Source organism: Vollenhovia emeryi, unplaced genomic scaffold, assembly GCF_000949405.1.
Source record: "Vollenhovia emeryi isolate VEMERY1.0 unplaced genomic scaffold, V.emery_V1.0 DF939216.1, whole genome shotgun sequence".
NCBI lineage: Eukaryota > Metazoa > Arthropoda > Insecta > Hymenoptera > Formicidae > Vollenhovia > Vollenhovia emeryi.
In genome coordinates, this window is record NW_011967150.1 from 449,438 (window position 1) to 470,964 (window position 21,527).

General features: G+C 37.3%; 2 protein-coding genes across 6 annotated transcripts in view; one reads left to right on the forward strand and one right to left on the reverse strand.

Moving 5' to 3' along the window:
- Nucleotides 1-4,369: 4,369 nt before the first annotated feature.
- Nucleotides 4,370-10,217, forward strand: LOC105560948 (lipase 3-like). Of its 2 annotated transcripts, XR_001008865.1 has the most exons (9): nucleotides 4,370-4,607; nucleotides 5,506-5,707; nucleotides 6,313-6,427; nucleotides 6,663-6,909; nucleotides 7,002-7,160; nucleotides 7,669-7,753; nucleotides 7,902-8,062; nucleotides 8,630-9,109; nucleotides 9,238-10,217. XR_001008865.1 is itself a non-coding variant. In XM_012010484.1 (8 exons), the coding sequence occupies exons 1-8, from the start codon at nucleotides 4,452-4,454 to the stop codon at nucleotides 8,783-8,785; spliced, it is 1,281 nt and encodes a 426-aa protein (XP_011865874.1). In that variant the 5' UTR covers nucleotides 4,370-4,451; the 3' UTR covers nucleotides 8,786-10,217. The 2 variants fall into 2 exon arrangements, 1 of the variants encoding a protein (XP_011865874.1); XM_012010484.1 differs by having other exon boundaries at nucleotides 8,630-10,217.
- A 2,296-nt stretch (nucleotides 10,218-12,513) lies between these two features.
- The window catches only part of LOC105560949 (proton-coupled amino acid transporter 4), a 30,712-nt gene continuing 21,698 nt past the window's right edge, over nucleotides 12,514-21,527 (reverse strand). For all 4 annotated transcript variants that reach the window (XM_012010486.1, XM_012010485.1, XM_012010487.1 and 1 more), the window contains 3 exons: nucleotides 16,124-16,531; nucleotides 15,605-15,965; nucleotides 12,514-14,453 (listed from right to left, as the gene is read on the reverse strand). In XM_012010486.1, coding sequence (XP_011865876.1) covers nucleotides 13,863-14,453; nucleotides 15,605-15,965; nucleotides 16,124-16,531 — 1,360 coding nt within the window. In that variant the 3' untranslated portion in view covers nucleotides 12,514-13,862. The remainder of the gene's footprint in view (nucleotides 14,454-15,604; nucleotides 15,966-16,123; nucleotides 16,532-21,527) is intronic.

Here is a 21,527-nt window from a genome sequence, read left to right on the forward strand (position 1 = left end):
TGTCGCGTTTTTAAGATGTTTATTAGTGTTTGAAATTTCAAACACTTTCGTTGTAGTCAAACACTAATAAACATCTTGAAAACGGCGACACGAAAGTGTTTGAATTTCAAACACTTATTATTTAGATGGGAGATAGATTGTTATCAAAGTTATGCAAATGTTTATAAAAAATTTATTTACAATTGTGCCACCCTACTTCTCGCCGCGCACCGCTTTGAGCGGCGACCGAGGGGCGGGAAGATCTCACCGCGCGCTTACATTTGCCAGTAGGTCGGGCTAATACGGCGATTTTAGAACATCAATATCTCGATAACTATTCCTTCAAGTGCAAAATGGTAGAGGACTTTTCTGTTTGTCTTAGTCCCTCTACCTTCCCGTGAACGGCGGTCAAAACATTGCGGAGCACCCTGTCTACTAGAAGATACTTAAATTTAATTGAAAAGTAAAAAGATAAGAAGTTGTAGAACATGATTGCAAAAAAGTAAAAAATTTTAATCAATTTAAATGCAATTGTAATTATGATATATTTATGTATGTGGTGTTTCGGCATATATTTCCATAAAAAGTGTTTCAAAAGATATGGATAATCGAGTATATGTCAACAATGGAAGACGTAACAGAAAACGTAATTCAAAAGAATAATAAAAGAGGTAGCAATGCAAAATGAATCAATTTAATTTTAATAAAATAATATATTTAATGCAAAAAACTTGATGCTGGTTGCTAAATCGAGAGTGACTAAAATAAACAAATAAATGTTATGAAGTATAATCATATAAACGAGCAGCTACAAAATATATACATGTGTGTTTAATTTTGGACAAATTATTAAGTACATGTCGTCCGATTGACTATGTCAAAATGTAATGTTTACTAAATCATTCAGATTATAACCTTTCTTTTTTAAATTGTTAATGGAAATTGAAAAAAGCGTGTACATTATTATTATCAGTACATATATAATAACTTTTCTATTACCACATTACCACATGCGCCAACTAGTAAAAGTAATTTGATGCCCTAGATTCCTTATATACATATAGTATAATCATGTTTTACACAGAGAGAGAGAACTTTGTATCATTTTTCAAAAGACACCAATACAAATACAGATACTAATTGTATCTGCATTTTTCTCCGAAAAAATAATTTAGTGCATCTTGCATCTATATCTAAATAGAAGGAATTCAAGAAATATAACTTGTATCTCTTCATGGAAAAAAGAAAATTTATCTTGTATCTGCATCTAAAAAATTCAAGATATAAAGCTTTGCAAAGAGCACTAAGGAATTCTAAAGTATTTCGTTTTACACGAAGCATGAAGTGCTCTCCTAAATATTGTCGTATTGTATAAATATTCAAATTTTGTATTCCACTTTCATTTATCAATACTAATGATATACTTAAAACATTTAGTTTATCAGCTTTAAGTAATTCTTTCCTAATAATATACTTGAATGCAATATGTATTGTAATATTGCATTTGCATAGCATGAAACGTTATCTATATTTTGAAATGTACGATCAAAGCAGTACTTTGTCGAGTTTTTAATTTGACTGTTGAACGGAAGTAATTACTTTTAATAATGTTCATGGAACAATGTCCTTTGTTCGCTTTATAACGCTCTTTTGAAATAGTATAATCTAAGATCTGTTGTTGCATGCCTTTTTTTGATTCCAGTTTATTTGTTTGACTTATATAAACACTGATTATCTAATAGGTAAAGTAGGTCGATAAGATAAGTTGAAGGGATAAAGGAATCGGTCTCGTGCGCGCGTTCTAGCTACGTTTATACTTGGCGCGAGAGACTACCGTGTCTCGTGATCAGAGTTGGGAGGTAACTCGTTACTTGTAACGAGTTACTTTGTTGGTCGTTTGTTGGTCGTTTGTAAGTGATTGTTGGTCTAATTATAGCGTTTGTTGGTTCAGTATTTTCTTTTAAAAACGAAAAATTATATCTTTTGCTGAATCACAGTTGAAGGTAAAGACGAGTTTCCACTAACTTCGATTTTTTACTTTTGCAAATTGTTTGTTCGTCGTTTGTAGGTGATTGTTGGCTTAATTTCAATATTTGTTAAATGGAACGCAGGGTTAGTGATTACCATGGTTCTTTTCCTATAAGATACAATATGTCTCAGCTGTGATATTTGTAATTGTACAATTTTATAGTAATAAACTGTATTTATATTTTATAAAATATTCTTTTTAAAATAAAAATTACCTTTCACTTTGCCAAATTAATACTCCTATAGAAAGTGCATGATCTCTTAAAAACTTCAAAATCAGTTTGTGAAAGAAATTGACTGTATAAAACACCTTCGCTGAACAAGAATCTTTCATCTACAATAGTAAGTGATAGTTGAGGCGGTTCTTTCTTTCACAATTTTATTGTGCACATACAGTGTCGAGTTTTAGTACATACGTGAACCAGTCTTTTACCCTCTAAGACGAGTTACCGACAGCACTTGTAAGTGACTTACCGGCGTATAGATGGCTGTAGCGTAGATCGACCGCGCGAACCGAAGTCCCATTCGAAATATGTATACATACAGTCAAGTTAAAAACTATAAATATAATTATAATACATATTATACATACATATGTAGAATGACCTAAGTAAAATTAGTGGTAGTAAAATCAAAGTAAAATCAACATGTACCTGATTTAGCGTCTTTATCCAGACTTTTTTGACATATAAGACTCATACAGAGATATGTTGGAGTCACATTGCGCAAGAGCATACGTGGATATATAAAAAAGTATATCAACGTGTGACCATACGTAATATGTCTACAATGTGACTACAATGTAATACATCGACAACAATACTGCTTAAGAGATACGTACAGAATCGCACTACTTAAACATCAGGAGAAATTTTTTAAATTAAAATAATATTAAAGAATAATATCAAAGAGTTTATTCCATATAAATAAAGTAAAATTTATATTGTTTTTGAATGTATATTATCTTGGAGATAAACGTCTTGAAGATGAATTATAAGTTTCCATACAAATTCATTCTATGTACGATTCGATGTACCTTGGCGGAGATAAAATTCATCATTTGAATTGTCAAATGTCTACATCACAAATTTATTTTGACAGACTCAACTGCCTGCGTTTCAAAAATACAATTTGCATATACATATACCTATAATATAAAATATAATGATTTTTATTCTTGCTTCTATAGTCAAGTCAGTTATAAAGTCTGATATAAAAAAAATTAAAACTCGCAAATTTTTAAGTAGAAATTAGTATTCCATCTATACTGATTATAGTAATTTTGAACCGACAAAATTAATTTTTCGCGTTTTTGTAGAAACGCGAAAAATACGTTTTTAAAATTAAGGTTTAAGAACGGTTTCTATTTAAACCGTATCTTTATGGTACTTTACGTTTCTTAGACATTAGACACGTCTAAGAAACGTTTTTTAAACTAACATGTGCTGCCTGGGATATAACAAAGTTGATATAAATAGATGTATTACATAAGAGTCACGCACGAAAACATTCGATAAAACTAATACTAGTGCATACACACTGACATATTTATACAGGTGCAATAAACTTTGACGATTAAAACATTTGTTGGAACAAAGTTCATTTTCTTTTGTCATTACCCATCGATCACATGACGTCTTACTCAACCTTTGATCTTTTTATATCTTCGATTTAACATTTACTACGTAAAATATTTGATTAATAAATAAAAACATTCGTGCGTTGCCTGTTTTAAACAATTCATGAACCTTCAGCTGTATATGTTAATTTTAGACAATTTTTAATTCTTGATCAGTTCGATATATCCTTTATATTGCAGATCTTGGATTTGGCGATTTTGACTTACTTTTTCCAGAAAATATTGAAAATCTATATACATAATCCTCTGATACAAAAAATTATAGAACAGTCAGTAACATGCAATATGTAATTTATATCAATAATTTTCAATTGAAGTTTGAAAATGACTCCAGGTGATTAACGTAAAAAGAATTGAGTGATTATTCCCGGATTAAGAATCATTTAAGAAAGTACCTTTGAGATAACATCAAAAGGTAACTCTTTTCTTCGGTTCTTTCACTAAATTTTCAATCTGAAAGAAATAAATATATGCGTTATGTATCTACATATGAATGGTTTATAAAATACTACATCATTTCGTGACTAAACAACTGATCCACTTGGACAGTAATAACACCCATAGACCTCTTACTTTTTTCATAATGTCAATTACGACTTGCTACGTCAATCATTATTCATTATTGAAATTATGATAAATTAACAGATGGCATTGAATAAAGTTGCATAAAGCCACAGACACTCTGATGTTATTCATCATGCGTAAACGACATAAGCGCCAGTATATATAACCGCCGCGCGTTTTAGAAAAAATAGTTCACTTTATTCCTTTCCATTTCATCGGTTTGTATGACAACGAACTCATCATGTTGCTACCGATATTCCTCATCTCGATCCTGGCATCCACGAATGCTGGGTGGTTGGACGGCATGTTAGATCTGTTACCAAAATTGAATCCATTAGATCGGGTACCAGACATGCCGGACTTGTTAACACCCCCTGAAGATGCAACGCTTACCACGGTGAGTGGAAACCATTGCTTGCTTTTGTCAGCACAAATTTAAGCGCATTAAATTAAATATTAAAAATATAAGAAATAGAGAAACTATAAATTTTGTAAAATAATTTTTATTATCATATTTGAAACGTGACAATTTCTTAAATTTAAATGATTCTTAATCCGAGAATAGTTACCTAATTCTTTTTACGTGAACTACCTGGGGTTATTTTTACACCCTAATTAAATTATTGATATAAATTACATATTTTATATTACTGACTGGTCTATAATTTTTTAATATTTGAGAATTATGTATATATATTTATTTAATATTTTCTGGAAAAAGTAAGGAGAAGAAACGGTTCAACAATTAAGCAACTTATTATGATAATATTTCTAGAAAATAAAGGTATTAATAAAATGCTTTTATATTGCGGGTTTTCGATAAGATTGCATATTTAAGGGTAAAAATAGTTAATAAAAAGAAAGAAAATATATAAAAACTATTTTATGGCAATTTCAAACAAGGCTAATAATAAGTCGCTATCATATAAATGACTATATTAGAAGTAGTTGGAACTCTGATTTTAAAGTCTTCGAAACTCGAATCCAAATCCTTGTAAGGCCTTGAAACTTTCGAAACCGCAGATTCTAATCTAAAAAAAGGAATTATTTTCAAAAACTAAAAACTTCTTAGTTAACTTCTTCAGATAATCAAATATTTTTATTATCTACAATTAATTTAACGAAACTTTCTTCAACAATCTCCACGGTAATTAAATTGAACATCTTGCATACTAATTTCAATCTAACATTAATTATATTTAACCGCGCTTTGATAATAATTTTTTCATTTTTATCGATTACATAAATTTTACAGTATGTAGTATGAATTAGAAAGATGTCATTGTATTACTTAGATGGAACTGATAAGCAAATACGGCTACGACGGTGAACTGCATAATGTAACCACTGCTGACGGTTATATTTTGGAAGTACATCGGATAAAAGGACGAGCTAACTCTACCACCTCAAACGTCCAAAAACCCGTTGTGTTTGTGATGCACGGCCTTTTGTGTGATTCGTCGGTTTGGGTTATTTCTGGCCGCGAAAAAAGTTTAGGTAAAGAAAAAGTTTAGTGTTAAGTACGTTTCACTTCTCAAATGAGGGGAAATGTTTTTGCACAAACATTATTCGAGAATGCCTATTATATATGTATTTAAATATATTAAGTTAAATTTTTAGACAAAGTGCGTGTCAAAAAGAATTCAATCTCTGATGCTAATCACGCAACAATCATAAATTAATAGATTTGTGCGCATACGCGCATAGGTTCATCATTATTTCAGATAAAAGAGCATGGCCTACAATACCCGTTTTTTTTCGCCCGTTTAGCGGTTCATGTTCAACTTGAAAATTTTCCCAGGTTAATATATTATCATTAGCTATTATTTAGACGACAATTTGATTCGATCCGTGAGGTCCGCCAAACGGACGAAATTTGGTTATGCCCTTTCTTCAAATATTTTTGTATTATCCTCAACTAGTTGTAATATCCTCAACTGAAGATTAGCCTCATGCGATTTTGGAATTAAAATTCAAAAATTGTACTCGAATTAAATTATAAGATAGAATATAGGTTGACAATTTAACAATTTTTATACGCACCATTGTTTGCATATTAACTAATTTGTTGTTATCATTGCATTCTGATATTAATATTTTAGCATTTATTCTGGCGGATGAGGGTTACGACGTATGGCTTGGTAATGCGCGTGGCAATCGATATGCTCAAACTCATACACATAAAAAAATCAAGGCAAAAGATTACTGGAGCTTCAGGTAAGAATCCATTTTTTCCCCGAGTTGGCTACAGTTGCGGTCAGTAATTTACCTCTTATGGTAAAAGGTTGGGACAGCCTTTAAAACTCACCCTTGACGTATATAAAAGATAAAAATCAAATCTATATAACAGTATCGAAACTGAGCGAGAATAATATCTTCTCTAATCTTTAATATGTTTCTTTTAATCGAACGTAAACCCAGTAATTCATGCAAATGGATACTTTTATTTCAGTTGGCACGAGATTGGCACACAAGATCTGCCAGCAATGATAGATCATGTTGTCAACACCACTGGCCTCCAGAAAATGTTTTACCTAGGGCACAGCCAGGGTACTACCGCCTTCTTCGTCATGGCATCGGAACGGCCCGAGTATCAGAAATATTTCGAGGAGGTGTATGCCATGGCTCCGATGGTTTACTGTGGTAGAATGAAGAGTCCTTTCTTGCAGTTGCTCTCCCAGTTCACCACTGGCCTCGACGTACGTAACTCTTCCGATTTAAAAAAAAACAATTGATTTTTCGATGATTTCGCGTTTTCACATTTTCTGACACGTGAAATATATCGTTGCAGTATATGTGGAATATGTTGGGCGCGTACGAATTCAACCCTAACAACGAATTCACAAAAGCAATTCAGCACTTAGTGTGCGCGGAAAATGCTATCTCGCAACCGATATGCTCAAATGCGATATTCCTGCTAGCTGGATTTAACGCTGAACAATTTGATCCGGTACGATATCACTTTTAATATCAGCATATCTTATTTTTAGAGAATATTTTTAAGCACAACTTACTTCGAATTAAAACATTAAATTATAATAAGCAAGACAATTTATATTAAATATACACAAATTTGTATGTATGTACACATAATTGTGTCTATAAAACGTAATATTTTAAATCAATTAAAAAATGTCATTTGTCGATCAAGACACCGATAATTGGCATTTCTTAATTGAGTTACACTTCCATCTATTCATTTATTTACTTTCATGTATTTGATACGTTTTAATATACTCATGATAGCTTATTTTATTAAATAATCTATAACTATTTTTTTGTAATACTCTCAACTTACAGTATTATCAAGATTGTGTAATATTTTACAACTCTATTATTAATTTTTATTTTTGAACTAAGAGCTTATCTGTAATATTACTGTATCACCTAATATCAGTCATGATATTATATTACGTTTATATATTTGCCATATCATGTATATTTGCTCATTTCCCCAGGCTATTCTACCAGCAGCCTTAGGACATGTTCCTTCTACTACAGCCACGAAGCAACTCATCCACTACGGTCAACTCATCAAGTCTGGTAAACATTTATTGATGATATTATGGATTATCCGATTATATTTAATCGGATATTTTTCTCAGTACTTTAAGTAAAAAACTAACGAAATATCCATCATGTATTCAAATCCCTTAAACATTTTCTATAATAACGGCATATCTGTCAACAGGAACATTTTTATTCTCGGGGAAATTTAAGAAATTCGATTATGGAACTCTCGGTAATAAAAATGTTTACGGCACGTGGAATCCACCAAACTATAATTTAAGCAGAGTCACGGCACCGATCCACTTGTATTACAGCGAAAATGATTGGTTAGCAAATGTCCAGGTTTGTATTTCTTTATACATAACGATTATCTCGAGCATGCTTACTGCTAGGGTAATTAGAATACTTTTTATTTCATGCTCTAACGTTGAGTTTAAGTCTACGGTCTACCTGATGCTGCAAATGCTTCGAGACACGGTTTTTTCTCTTTCCTTTAATAACGAGAGACGGAGAAGAATGTTTTCGAAGCATTTGTAGCAGCAAGTGAAACGTAGTCTTAGAGTGAAATCAAATCACGATTCTTATTGATATAACGAATAACTTGAAATTGAAATAAGTTGAAGAAATCGAGTTTCTTCTATCATGAAACATAATCAGCGATTATTCGAAACTCAATGTTAAGTGTCCTATATAAAAAAGGCGTGTTAAGTCGATAGTCGAAAGCCTCGAAGTATTGTTGTCGCTTTTCCGAGATGTCGTGTTATTTGCAACTGTTAAACCATGCGAATTTTTAGTGAAAGCAAATGGCGCGCGCGAATAAGCGCGCGCTTGTGTTGTCTAGTCAAATAAAACTGTACATTTCTTGTATCTCTACGAATGTTTATATTTATATTATAATTCTTCCCGTAGGACGTAGAGAAATTGCACAGTGAGCTGACCAATCCCACCGGTTTGACTTTAATAGACGATGAGAATTTTAATCACGTGGACTACATGTGGGCCAAAGATGTGAAGACTCTTGTGTACGACCAGATAATCAGTACAATGAAGAAGAAGTCATCGTAATGAAGTGTCAGCGTCTATTCCTTTATATTTCTAATAATCTACGAAATTTGATAGGGATTTGTTTTCCTCAGCGGGATTATTTTGTTCCGGGGCCAACGTTTATACCCAATACATGTAATTCGATGTATACCAGTTTAAATTACCAATTTCCTGTCAACGTGTTCGTATTCTCATAAAATATTTTGTCCATTTGAAATGCAACAAACGTATATTTTTCCTTTTAGTCTGGCCCTGCTTATAAATTTCCATTCTCTTGTATTATCGTATTATTTTTTCTCGCTTAGTGTTTTCATTTGTAACTAATTGTCGCCTTTTCTTTGACTCATCATCTTATATTAAAAAACACGATAGTATCTCGCACATATTTCGCGCCCAATCAATACCCAGTGAGAAATGATTCGTCGATCGACGTCGAAACGACATCGACACCGTCCAATTGACGTCGATTCGACATCATTTCTCACTGGGGCGCTTATTATAATACGAGTATAAATGCATGTTTTCTTACCGTATGTGCATGGGGTCAATTTAGACATAAAAATCGTGGTTTATTTTTTACAAATTTTACTTTATTCAGCTTTTTGAACGAAATAAAAAAAAAGATATTGTATAAAACATTGTTTTATACGTCGTATATTAAATACTGTAAAATCTAATACATAATGATTGACAAATTAACAATCTGCACAAGACGGTTGTGCATGCAAAAAACGCCGTTTGCACGGTGATTATTACTCCGAAAGCACGCAGTGAAGCAGATCCAGCGACTATCCAGAATCGGAATACAAAAATACTGGGTTTTGTGCAAAGCGAGAAAACAAGGAATACAATAACAGCAATTGTTTTGTAAAAATCTACTTTGTCGATTTATTATATTTAACAAATAGTTCTACACATTATGAATTTACATTGTTAATAGAGAAAGATTCTGTAACTACGTATGTACAATAATTATAGAAGCCACGTGTTTTTCAACGACAGATATATGCGTGTGCTGTCTCTCTTTCTCCTAAGCGGAAAAACAGAAGGTCGGTAATAATCGCCGTGCATCGATCGTAAATTTTCGTCTCGGCAAAGTTACTCCATTTCTACGTTCTCTTATACAAAATTCTAAAAATTATCAAAATGAGCGCATCATTACGATAATAATACGGCCCTATCGAAAATGATACGGCTTACGTATTGTGCACCCATTTTCATTCTACGGATAGGAACCCGGAAATAGGACCTGTGGCCCAAATCTGGTATTTCTGTCTCTCTCTACCACTTTTTCTCTGTTGCACATTACTTGTATTATTCTCTTTCTTTATTTTCTGCAATACATCGTGTTTTTTTTATCGTCTTCTTAATTTCATCTCAGACTTGTATTAATCCACTGTATACTGTAAAGCACATCTAATGTATTTCAAGGTTTAATAAAATCGCTATTCTACTTTATTCTCTCTCTGTCGCGGTCGAAAGCGCGGTTAGGTTCCTTCTATCTGAAAACTGATGGCGCATTATTATATTATATATTAAAATAGTAGAAATTACGTGTGTCTCGTAGCGTTTGTTTAATATGTATAGCCTTAGAAAACATGTCTCTTTTGTTTCGAAAATAGAACTCGATTAGAGGACATAGATTGAGTTTTGAAAAGGATATCTTATAGTATTTCATCGTCTCTATATGTACTCTTTGTAAAGAAAATTATTTTTATCATTATTATTATAATGACGAGAGAAGTTCGAATCATCTAACATTTCGGTTCATCCAACATATGCAAAGTGAATATTTTAAAGAACTTGTACATGTATATCGTAAATTCACCAACTTCACTTGTGATTAAGAATCTGTTATTAAATTACTAATTTAGTTTAGCAATTAATGAGCTAATTTCAGTTTCTCAAAACGATCATGGATTTATTGCTGTAAAACTGCGTTATGTAGTTATATGATTATTAATACCAATTGCGTTCAAATATAAGACCAGATTTTAATATCAAATTTGCGTCTAACTAAAGTCTTCGTTCACATTCTATGTTCACGATATATGCTATTCGATACTTTTTCATAATTTCTTATATACGAAGTTGCATTTTTATACTTTTTAGCTAAAGCTTGCATTTATCCGTCAAACGATTTCCTCAATTACTTCGAACAATCTACGTATTAAAAAATTATCCGTCATGTTAGATACTTCTACAAAACGCAAAATTCATTTGCTTATCAGTTTGCTTACGTTTTTGGATGTTAATATGAGAGAGATATTGTACATAGGTATTGTTATACAGAAATCACTATAAAGAGTTGAAAATAGTGACGATGACGCTCAGATCTAAATAGTACAATTTTAATCTTATTTTAATACTGCCTTTGAAAAAATGATCTTCTGAGGTAGGCCAATGAGAAAAGGGTATAAATTTTTTTTCTAAAAATAGAAATAGTTATTTGCAGTCTTGTCGTTTGCATATCTTACAAAAGTGTATCTCTCTAAAGATATATCGAGATTATTGCTAATTATCGAATGTGTAAAACGCACAAGTTAGTTTTTCAAAGTAGTCAAAATACATCTTCGTGTCGCATCTGCCAGCTTCGTTTCCGCTGATAAAATTTTAATTCTCCATTTGTGACACTTTTCAAAAGATCTTGGCAGATCCTTGCCACCCTGTTTCCCGCCGATGTGACAACATGTCGATAAACATCCGAATATTCGTCTTCTATTTCCGACTCTACCTCCCCTTTAATCAATGTGTTAACAATTGTATCGGCACACTTTAGGGCCAATTCAAGGGTCATTTTCGCGCGTGCCCTAGCGGAAAAAATTTCTATACAAAATTTCTATACAAAACTTTACTAGGTTTAAAAATTTGAGAAACAACAAATTCTTAAAACATCTGCTTAATTGTAGAATATTACAAAAATTAACAAAAGTTCCAATTCTAGCATTTCCATATTGAATAACACTTTTTAAATTTATGTAGAATTTCTTATATTCTGGTAGTATATATTATTTTTGTGTAGAATTTCCTAGAATTATTTCCGGCAGGGTGCTGACGAACTAGCGCGCGGCGGTGCCTCGCGATCTTACTTACAGACTAGCAAGCGTGCATCACGACATTACTACACCTATGCACTTTCCTGTGCCTATTACTCTTAATGGATTAATCTTCTTTGTACATCATCGTGCATCATGCACTAGGAACAGACCAGCAGTTTGCGGTGAAATCACGCCAATTGATCGTCACGTCTGAAAAAATCGATCTTGCAATCGTAAATTTTCAGATTAGCTAATAAGAAATAGCACCAGAACCAGAAGAGTCATTCGTTTCATTTGCACATCTTAGATATTGAAATATGTATATTACAAAAAGGACGATAATTTTACACAAATAAATAAATAAAACGTGTAAAAGGTTTTTTTTTACAGAAAATAAAATTTGAAATTAAATATTTCCTCTCATCTTTAAAATTAGATAGCTTTGAACAAGATTATGTAACAAATCGACAAATTCAAAACCATTCGAATACAAAAGATTTAACATTCTATTAAAAAATGTATAAATGACGATTTTAATATTTTAAATAATGCTTCGCATTTCCCCCACGATCAAACATACGCCAATTTTCTGGAGAAAACTTCATGGTGGCGCTCGATCGACGTTCTTCCGCGAAACGCAGTATCTACAGATCGTTTTTTTTTTTTTTACAGAAGTCTCAGGCGCGCGGGACGCAAACTTTTGCGACGGATTAAGATGGACGATCAAATCCTTTGTAAAGTTTCGAAGAACAGGTAGACGATTTTGCGCTGATTCAATTATATACATACATATGTATGTGAGGAGCATACTAATGCGTTCGTAATACACAAAAGTTCTTTCTGTGCACGAACGCAACTTCTTCGTCGACGTCCAGGTGAAGACCTCGTGTCCGCGTTATGGCCCACGTGACCAAATTGAGACCACTGTCTTACGGTGATAATACGATCGAGCGAATAAGCACGTAATAATTGAGGTGTATGGTTCCCACTTGTCATTCACAAAACACGATGGTTTGTGTATTTTATATACACAATATACATATAGAGGGTATATAGGATGTGCGTACGACCACAGGAAATCGCGTACGCTATTCTAAAAAAACCGTCCCGCAGTTGTAAAGTCAACAGAAAGCTACGCGTGTACGGCCGATGCGGCGTTTAAATAGAATGATCGGGAAAAACGGAGCGAACGTCATCGGTTCGTCGTTAATATTCAGTAATTGGTATTCCTAGAAGTCAGTAACGCGATTAATACCTTGTCTTAATGCTCTGCTACGCGCGGGTGTACAATTATAAAATAAAATGTAAACATCTGTCAAAGACAGTTCAAAATCCTGTTCCTCAAAAGATCACAAAAGTATTAAATTAGCGTGAAAGATTCATCAACTTTCTTCTATAAGGTCTGTGTTAAATAAAATTTTGCAATTTGCTTTTAAAGCAAGGTCTTGAATAACATATTTTTAGATTTTAGAAAAGTATATTGAAACAAGATCACTTTTTCAATTAACGAAATTACTTCTGTTTCAAAATATACAATTTTGTTTTGTTGGACCTCATTTGATTTGACGTAATTTTTACGCCATTCCAATACAACGGTCGAGCTTGCCATGTGTAATGCCGATCCTGCGTGCCTCCTCGCGCGATAAGTAACGATAAGTTATCGAGAGACCGCAATATGAAGTTATCTCTCGAATTCCCGCGATCGACCGTACACCTTGCGCTCCGTCAACCGAGCACGATGTGCGTAATACTAATTTGACTATCGTTAAGAAAATGATACATGAAGGTTCAATGATGTGAAGATCCGCGGACATCTTCGTCATTATCATCATTCGTTGTCGTCGTCATTATTGTCACAGATGTCATGCTAGCGACAGGAAGGACGCAGGGATAGGGATTCGGAAGTAACGCCTGTCCCGGACCCGGTGGCCTGTCTGCTGACAGCATCGCGTCATCTAGCACGCTGTCATACGTGGTACTCGCCGCCCGACGGCTGTCGGACGACGAGCGGTATTCGCGAGCGGCCTCCACGGGCCGCTCCTCGCGCCGGACTCGACGCCTCATTTCCCTTCCAGGATCTCTTGGATACTGACGTACGTGCCGGTGATGAAGCCCAACACGCCGAAGGAGATGATGGCGATATTCTTCCACAGCCGCCAGTTCCACTTGCCGAGGCCGTTCTCTTGCTCCCAGACGGTGACTAACTCGATCACCGACGGGAACATAAGACCCAATGTCGACAGGCACACGGCCCCGACGAGGGAGATAAACGGGCCCAAATTGGGGATCGCGATCGCCACGCAGACGGTGAAGATCACCAATAGGATACGAAGGGAGTACTCGCCGAGAAGTCGGCGGGAGCCGAAGTACTGCTTGGCGTTCTTCCAGATGATCTCCATAGGCACGTAGAACTGAAGTCCGTAAGTAAGGAAGATCGCGATGGCGATCATCACCTTGGCGGACTGGGCCAGCACCTGGTCCTGCGGGGGATTGAGCGTGATGGAAGCCTTCGTGGTTTCGCCGTACTTCCAGTAGCCGAAGAAGCCCACGGTGCTGTACAGTAACACGACGCAGAACATGCCGGTGTTGAGGACACCCGGGCAACCGACGAAGTGCGACGGTGTTTTCATATTGTTCTCCAGTGGCATTACCTAGAAATAGTTTACCAATTTTGACGATTGACCCTTGCGAACGAATCAACAAATTATTCCTTATAATTTTGGAAAAAATATAAAAAAAAACGATTTTATGAAATGTCGAAGCCAGCAATTGTCTATTCAGGCTACTTCAAGTTAGAAATCCTCAAGACTAATTAATAATCAAAAGATTTATCCAAAGTTTTAGTTCGGATATTGTGCGCGCAAAATATGTATATTATTAGTTGCATATAGCGAATAAAAGATAATACACTTGATTCTTGAGTTACGCGGAGTATTCGCATTTCGGTTTTTTACGCGATTGAGAGTTGCATGGATGAAAAAATAAACATTTTCTTCTCTAAGTTTTAATAAAACTTATGCAATTTTTTGCTACAAACAGGTGCTCGGACCTATGAGCGTTGCATATTTGAACAATTTTTTTTATGATTGAAAAGCCATAATAGTTTTGTTCTGCGTGAGAAATTTCTTATAGGCATCGCCGCGAGAGTTATGGAATGTTAACGTGATTTTTTGTTATCAAGTTGACACGCGTCGTGAATGTCCGAAACATTCCATGACGCACAGACAGGGCGTGCCGTTTGACTTACGCGTGTCGATACTCGGAACAATCGTACATGACCGTTAAGTGTCCGAACGTGTCTAGCAACTGAATGCAAAGTTATTTCTGATGCGTAGTGTCGTAATATCTGTCTTTGCGATAATCGCACTGCGAATCGCATTCTAATCAATATCAGGTTTTACTGTAGCGCTTCAGTCAATAATTCTTTAATAACTTTTTAATAATCTTCCAAGACTTTTAAATAATTTTTTTCACAAGCGTCTTGATCGTAAAGCTTAAACAAGTTCCCTTGTAAATTACAAAGTACAAGTTTTAATATTCTATTCGCGTCTAACATTATTTAATATTTCTACATGCGATTTTGAGAATGGGGATGCATTTCGAGCGAATCCCAGGTAATTTAATTATTGATCATTAACTCAATCAACGGAGTTGCCAACGTGACAAATAAGAACACATTTTGTATCAGAACGAAAGGAAGGGAGAAAGATCTCTTATTAGTATAGAAATGCTGTTGGTAGCCCAAGTTAATAACCAGTTCGTTTACCAGAGTTTGATCGAAGTAGGCTCCGAGTATACTTACAACGCCGATTCCCTCGAGGGCGAAGATAGCAGTGCCGAAGAAAAGAGGCAGCTGGGACCAGCTGGAGAAATTCGGCACGTCGCTGATCGTGGGCAGGTCCTGGAAGATGTAGTAGAAGGTGATGCCCATGCCGGTGGCGATCAACACGTTCGCCACCATGGAGAACGGTGCGAGATACTTGAGATTCCTCACGAGAGAGAAGATAGCGAGCAGCGGTAGCAACGCGGCCATGTACACTCGTAGATCTTTATCCGTTTCTGTGTAATAATCCACGACCTCCTTCAGATTGGTCGAGATAAAGACGATATACACGCAGCAGCATCCAACCAGATCGATCACCAAGAACGAATTGATCGTCGCCCTGAAACGGCATTGAACAACTGAATGACGCGGGCGAGAGCAGTGCAAAGTGCATCGAGTCTTCGTACGATAGACCGCGGAAAAGTCTGTCGGGCTTCGCGCTTCTTAAGTAATCCTGAAAAGATAAAAACGTAACCGTCCCTCCGTGAATAAACTCACTTGGCAAGTCTAGCGTATTTCTGAACGGGTTCGGGCCCCACCAGGAAGGCTGCCTCGGCCACGTCGGCGAAGCCCAGACTGGGTGTCTGCAACCGCCTGCACAATAGATGGGCGGACTTGACCAAGATGTGAACGCAATAGGTGCAGACCGCGCCGATGAAGAAGGTGGCGAAGAGACCGAAGGCGAGGCCGGCGTTGCGGAAGGCCATCGGCATAGCGAGTATGCCCGTGCCCAGGCTCCCCTTGAGCAAATGTATGAGCGTGTCGAGGTCCGAGGTGGGATGGGCGAGCTTGCGGTGCTCGAACGGGTCGTAAAGGGCTGCCTCCTCGTCGGTCGGTCGCTCCACGAGCGGCAAGGTCGAGCCGTTCGTGACCGTAATGGGCACGTCATTTTTCTCGCACTTGTATCTGCAAAACCGGCGACGTTAGCATACCGCAGCGTAACCGCTGGCGAGTTATTTCCGTGAATGGGACGTAAATTACGTATATACAGGGTGTTCCCGCAGGGACGTCGCCGCTTCTTTCATCTACGAACTATTTGACCGGCTTCAAGAGCTCGAATGAGATACCTAATCGCGATTATTACAGAGTCGGGCAGAGAGAGCGATATGTCCAATTGGGTCTCCCGTTGAGAGAAGGTCGGCGAGTTGACACCTCAAAAAGTACGTAGATAAAAAAGGAACAGCGGGGGGGTGGGGGAGGTTCTGCGACGTCCCATACATTACATATGCACATATATATCTTGCGCGTGGGATAATAAGTGTTACGTGAGACCTGGTTCTGTTTTACACGGTATTTTCCTCGAGCCCACGATTTCTATCGTGCCTGATGCGAAAGAGGGGAATGTAATGAAAGAATGTGCCGTGGTTAGGAGGATCTTCTCCTTCTCGCGCGCTCGCATGCCGAGAGAGATGGATAGCGGAGGCGCAGACAGGGCGCGAGACGCATGCATGCCGAGGAGCATGCACTCAAGAGGTACCCTATCATCGTGGCAGGGATTTCGACGTCTCTAACGACGATGGTCTCATCCGCGGGGAGATCTGTACTACCTCGCTATTTCAGGTTGTCATCTGCGAGCCTCTGCGTCAAAGCGTGCCTGGATCAAGCCGAACAACGTGCGATACGTCGTGAATTTACGCAGAATATTGCGATGTTATGCGCAAAGCCGGCAGAAAAAAAAGACGTGTTGGAGAAAGCGAAACGTGGGGTATGTCCAATCTATGAAGTGCAAAAATGTTTTATCCCCGAGGTAAAGTTTCGATCTCATAAATTCGAATTTGTTGGCATAACTTCGAACTCCTGTAATTATTTTAAAACTTAAAAAAAAATCTTCAAATAGACTGGGATCTGAGTGAAATCGAATCTTCTGAGGATTGTGCCTTGAAAAACAAGAATGTTACTTCAAGTGGACTCGATAAAAACTACGTATTTAGAAGTACATTTTGAATTATGCAGATAATCATTTAAAAATTAAAAATTATAGTTGGGATCTATTATTTCGCAAGTACGTATTGTACGGAATATCATTTGCGAATATCATTTGAATCTTGGAAAATAAAACTTGATTAATCGATTGGATTTGACTTGGATCTTTAAGTACATATCACACTCGCTCCCAGCTCTAATTCTTTCCGCTTGATATCGAATCTATGTTGAGCTTTAAAAAGAAGAGCGACTTCTCAAATTGGACTCTCACCTTCACATTATACTCGCATTTTAAAAATAATTCGAAAAACAAGCTATTTTTATGTCTTTCAAGTTTCTGCAAGCACGACAGTAAAGATCATTATTAGAAGACTGTCTAGACTTTGATCTCTCAAAATTGGACAAACCTCACGCTATACACACGTTCGAATATAATGCGAATGTTTCGCAAATATTTAATCCGTCCGTTGAATCTTTCGAATAATCGTTTCTCCTTCTGTGTCCAACTCTCCGTCCGTTCATACCAAAAGAAGATCACGGGCGAAACAATCGTAAGTTTCGACGCGTTGAAACGCGCATTGAGAATCGGTTACTTAGAATTTTGTGAATCCACCGAAATCTGTATATTTTTATTTGTTTCGACGAGTCGACTTGTATTCGAGGGGTTGCATAACTCATTTGTTAGATTCCAAATCGCCGATCGTAGTCTAAGGCGAGACGTTTGACGCGCGACTCGGTTCTTTTTTAGCGAAAAATTTCACCGAGTCCGAATCGGATGACTCGGATCGCGATCGCTGTCGGATTGGAATTTCAAACGAGACTTCGTAAAGCGATATTACTTTGTTGTTAAAACTTTGCGAATAATAGCGCCGAATGCTGAATCCGCGCATTCTGCGCGGTCGCGCATGTAAACGACGGTTCTTGCGTTAAGGTCGAGTCAGATATGGTACAACTAGTATACCTACTTTTCGTCGATCACTTCTGCGCATCCGTCATTTTTCGGCCCAAACAATAAGAGAAAAGTTGTATGTGCGTGGTAGCTTTGACGAGTACGTACACGCACACGTCGCTGGATTTGGGCCAAAAACATGACGGAATACTACGTGACCGGAACCGAAAAGATCAAAGAACCGACAAAGAGTGGCCATACTAGTCAAGCCCGTATCAGACTACGGATTGAGATTGAGTAGATTGATATTTAGCCAATTAGAGTAAAAGTTACTAAACTTGAGATTAGTAAACTTTACTGTGATTGGTCAAATTTCAATCTAATCCCAATCTCAATTCGTAGTCTAATACGGGCTTTATACTATTGTATAATCAGACTAGCAATTGCCGACACGTATTGGATTGGGATTGACGATTGACGATTCATTTAGCCAATGAGAGCCGATTAAATTGCTGATTGCTTTGCCTTCATCGGCTAGAGGACAATCACCAATCCCAATCCAATCCGAATTGACAATTGCTAGTTTGATTTGACCATGGTATAGCTAGTACGCCCACTTTCTGTCGGTTCTTGGATCTTTTCGGTCCCGATCACATGGTATCCCGCCATGTTTTTGGTCTAAATCCAGTGGCGCGTGTGTCTATATACTCATCAAAGCTACATTACCACACGCACAATTGTCTCTCATTGGTTGGACCATAAAAATGATGGATGCGCAGAAGAAATCGACGCAAAACCAAACAAATGACGGAGTGGGTCTACTAGTTATACGATAGATTTGTTTTCTGTTCCTGCACTGGCGAACTGGCGTGGTAAGCTAGAATGAGAAAAAAATCTACTTGTCTTGCTCTAATTTATTACACTAGTTCACCAGTGTAGCAACAGGAAACAAGCCTTGTGATTCGGCTTTTACCATCCCCTTTCCCCGCGCTCGTCACATTTACGCTCGATCGCAAACACAGATTACACCCTGAAAAGTCGGACGGCAGCGGGCGGACAGATTCTAAAAACGGAAGGAGGGTAAGAGCACGATGCTTCGGCACGTTAATAATTGATGGTTAATTCACGGAGACATGCAGACACGTCCACGCTCTCGTAGATGGAGTCGTGGGGGAATTTTCTCCGACCGATCAAAAACGTGATTAATTCGCACGATACGAGTTATTCGCTCTATACGCAAGTATGATGTGTGTACGCGTATGTATGCTTGTGTATGTGTACATATTAGAACATATAGGATGTCCCAAAACTCATAATTGACCTTTGAGGGGGTGAAAGAGGGTAAAATTGTGAGACAAAAGTCCTCCGTCACGTTTACTCTCCGGCAATTATTCACTGAGTTATTTAACAATTAAGTCGACCAATCCCGTGCGCGCCGCAGTACCAGCTCAAGCAGCGCGGGTGGGGGCCCTCTAGGGTTCCTACTTAATGCCCATACTTAATTTCGAACTTAATGACTGACACATCACTTTATTTCAAGACAAAACAATAAAAATCAAATAAAAACACAATTGGGGAAAAATACGCGCGTTGAGCGGCTTGCGCCGGTACTGCCGTCCATCTTGGATTGCGTTTACCTGTGTGTTCTCTATACTTGGAATGGCCACAGCCGATCTGGAAAATGTAGTAGAAGGGTCGCGAACGTCTGCCTATCTTGTCTGTACAAAATCTGCTATACCCTTGCGCGAGATGATAACCGCGGCATATATACACAGTATTATGAACAGTACTAGTATACAACATCATATAAATCGCAGTAAACGTACAGACAAGGACATACATGCGGTGGGGGCCAACTATAATCGGCTATGCCTCTTCCAGGTATACATATATGTTCTAAGGGGTGTATAGCGCGCGCGTGTGCGTATGAGATAGTGAGAGAAAGAATAAATGTTCGTGTATGTTATAGATTTGTTAAAAAAAAAACAGATTAGAACACGGTATAGGTGTTTAGGTATTATAGGTACCCATGTCTTTTAGGTGCGGTAGTTTCTCTCCCGTGGCCGTGCGAGACTTTCTGTCGAGAAAGCTCCCCGGGGATTAGAGTCTGTATGTGTTCCGGCACGTCACGCGTTACAACGTGACCGTAAGGGATTTTTTTTTTCAAACGCGTCGCGTTTACAGGCCGTTAATACATACAGAAGGGCAGCCGCAAACCACCGCACTGCATCACCGCGACGCCCAGCGCCACGACGCAGTACGACGACTATACAAGCCTCCTTTTTGCCTGCGAGCCTTGCGCACGTGGCCGAGCGTATTAGTTTTTCTTTTGGTTTTTTTCGCTTTTATGTCGGTACAGATCTATCACCGGATATCGATATGCCAATACATGTTTCGGCTCTCGGCCACGGATTTTGCAACCGTCCGATGACATTTTCGTGTCGCGTCCAAGTCAGCGGTCGCGTCGCGTCGTCGTTTCGTGCGAGTTTCATCGAGCTAAAGCGTCAAGGAAAAGTGTCGATCCGACGGTGGCGCATTTTCTTTTTTTTTTCTCAACGATAGTATCTTTTTTTTTTCGTTCTCTTTCGTTATTCGCAGAGCACTTTCATAGAGCCCGAATCTACGCCCGGAGATTTATACGCTAGTCTGGAATCATATAAATGCACATATTATACAGTAAAGACAAATCCTTTATCCTCTGGGAAGATATTTTGCTTTGCATACCGCATGACTGCTACACGAAGCATTCTCGGTCAGCGACGGGGCAGAACCGTAACGATTCTCCTTCTGTTGCCGTTTTTCTTTTTTGCAAACGAGACCGACGTTACTCGACGCAAATTGTATAATTTAAATACGCGCGGAGCACAAATTGATCTCGATCTAACATAATGGTTTTCTTCTTACCGAACAATTTCTTGCTCGCTTAGTTATCATTGCAATTCCGCACAAAGAGCGCAAGTACGATGTAATATTTTGCTAAACGTCGTAATTTTCGCGATGAACGAAATTGTGGGAAAAATTAGACGCGAGATCTTCGGCCGTGATTTAATTCTCAGTACACTGGATATTCACGAGAGATGCAATTTCGTC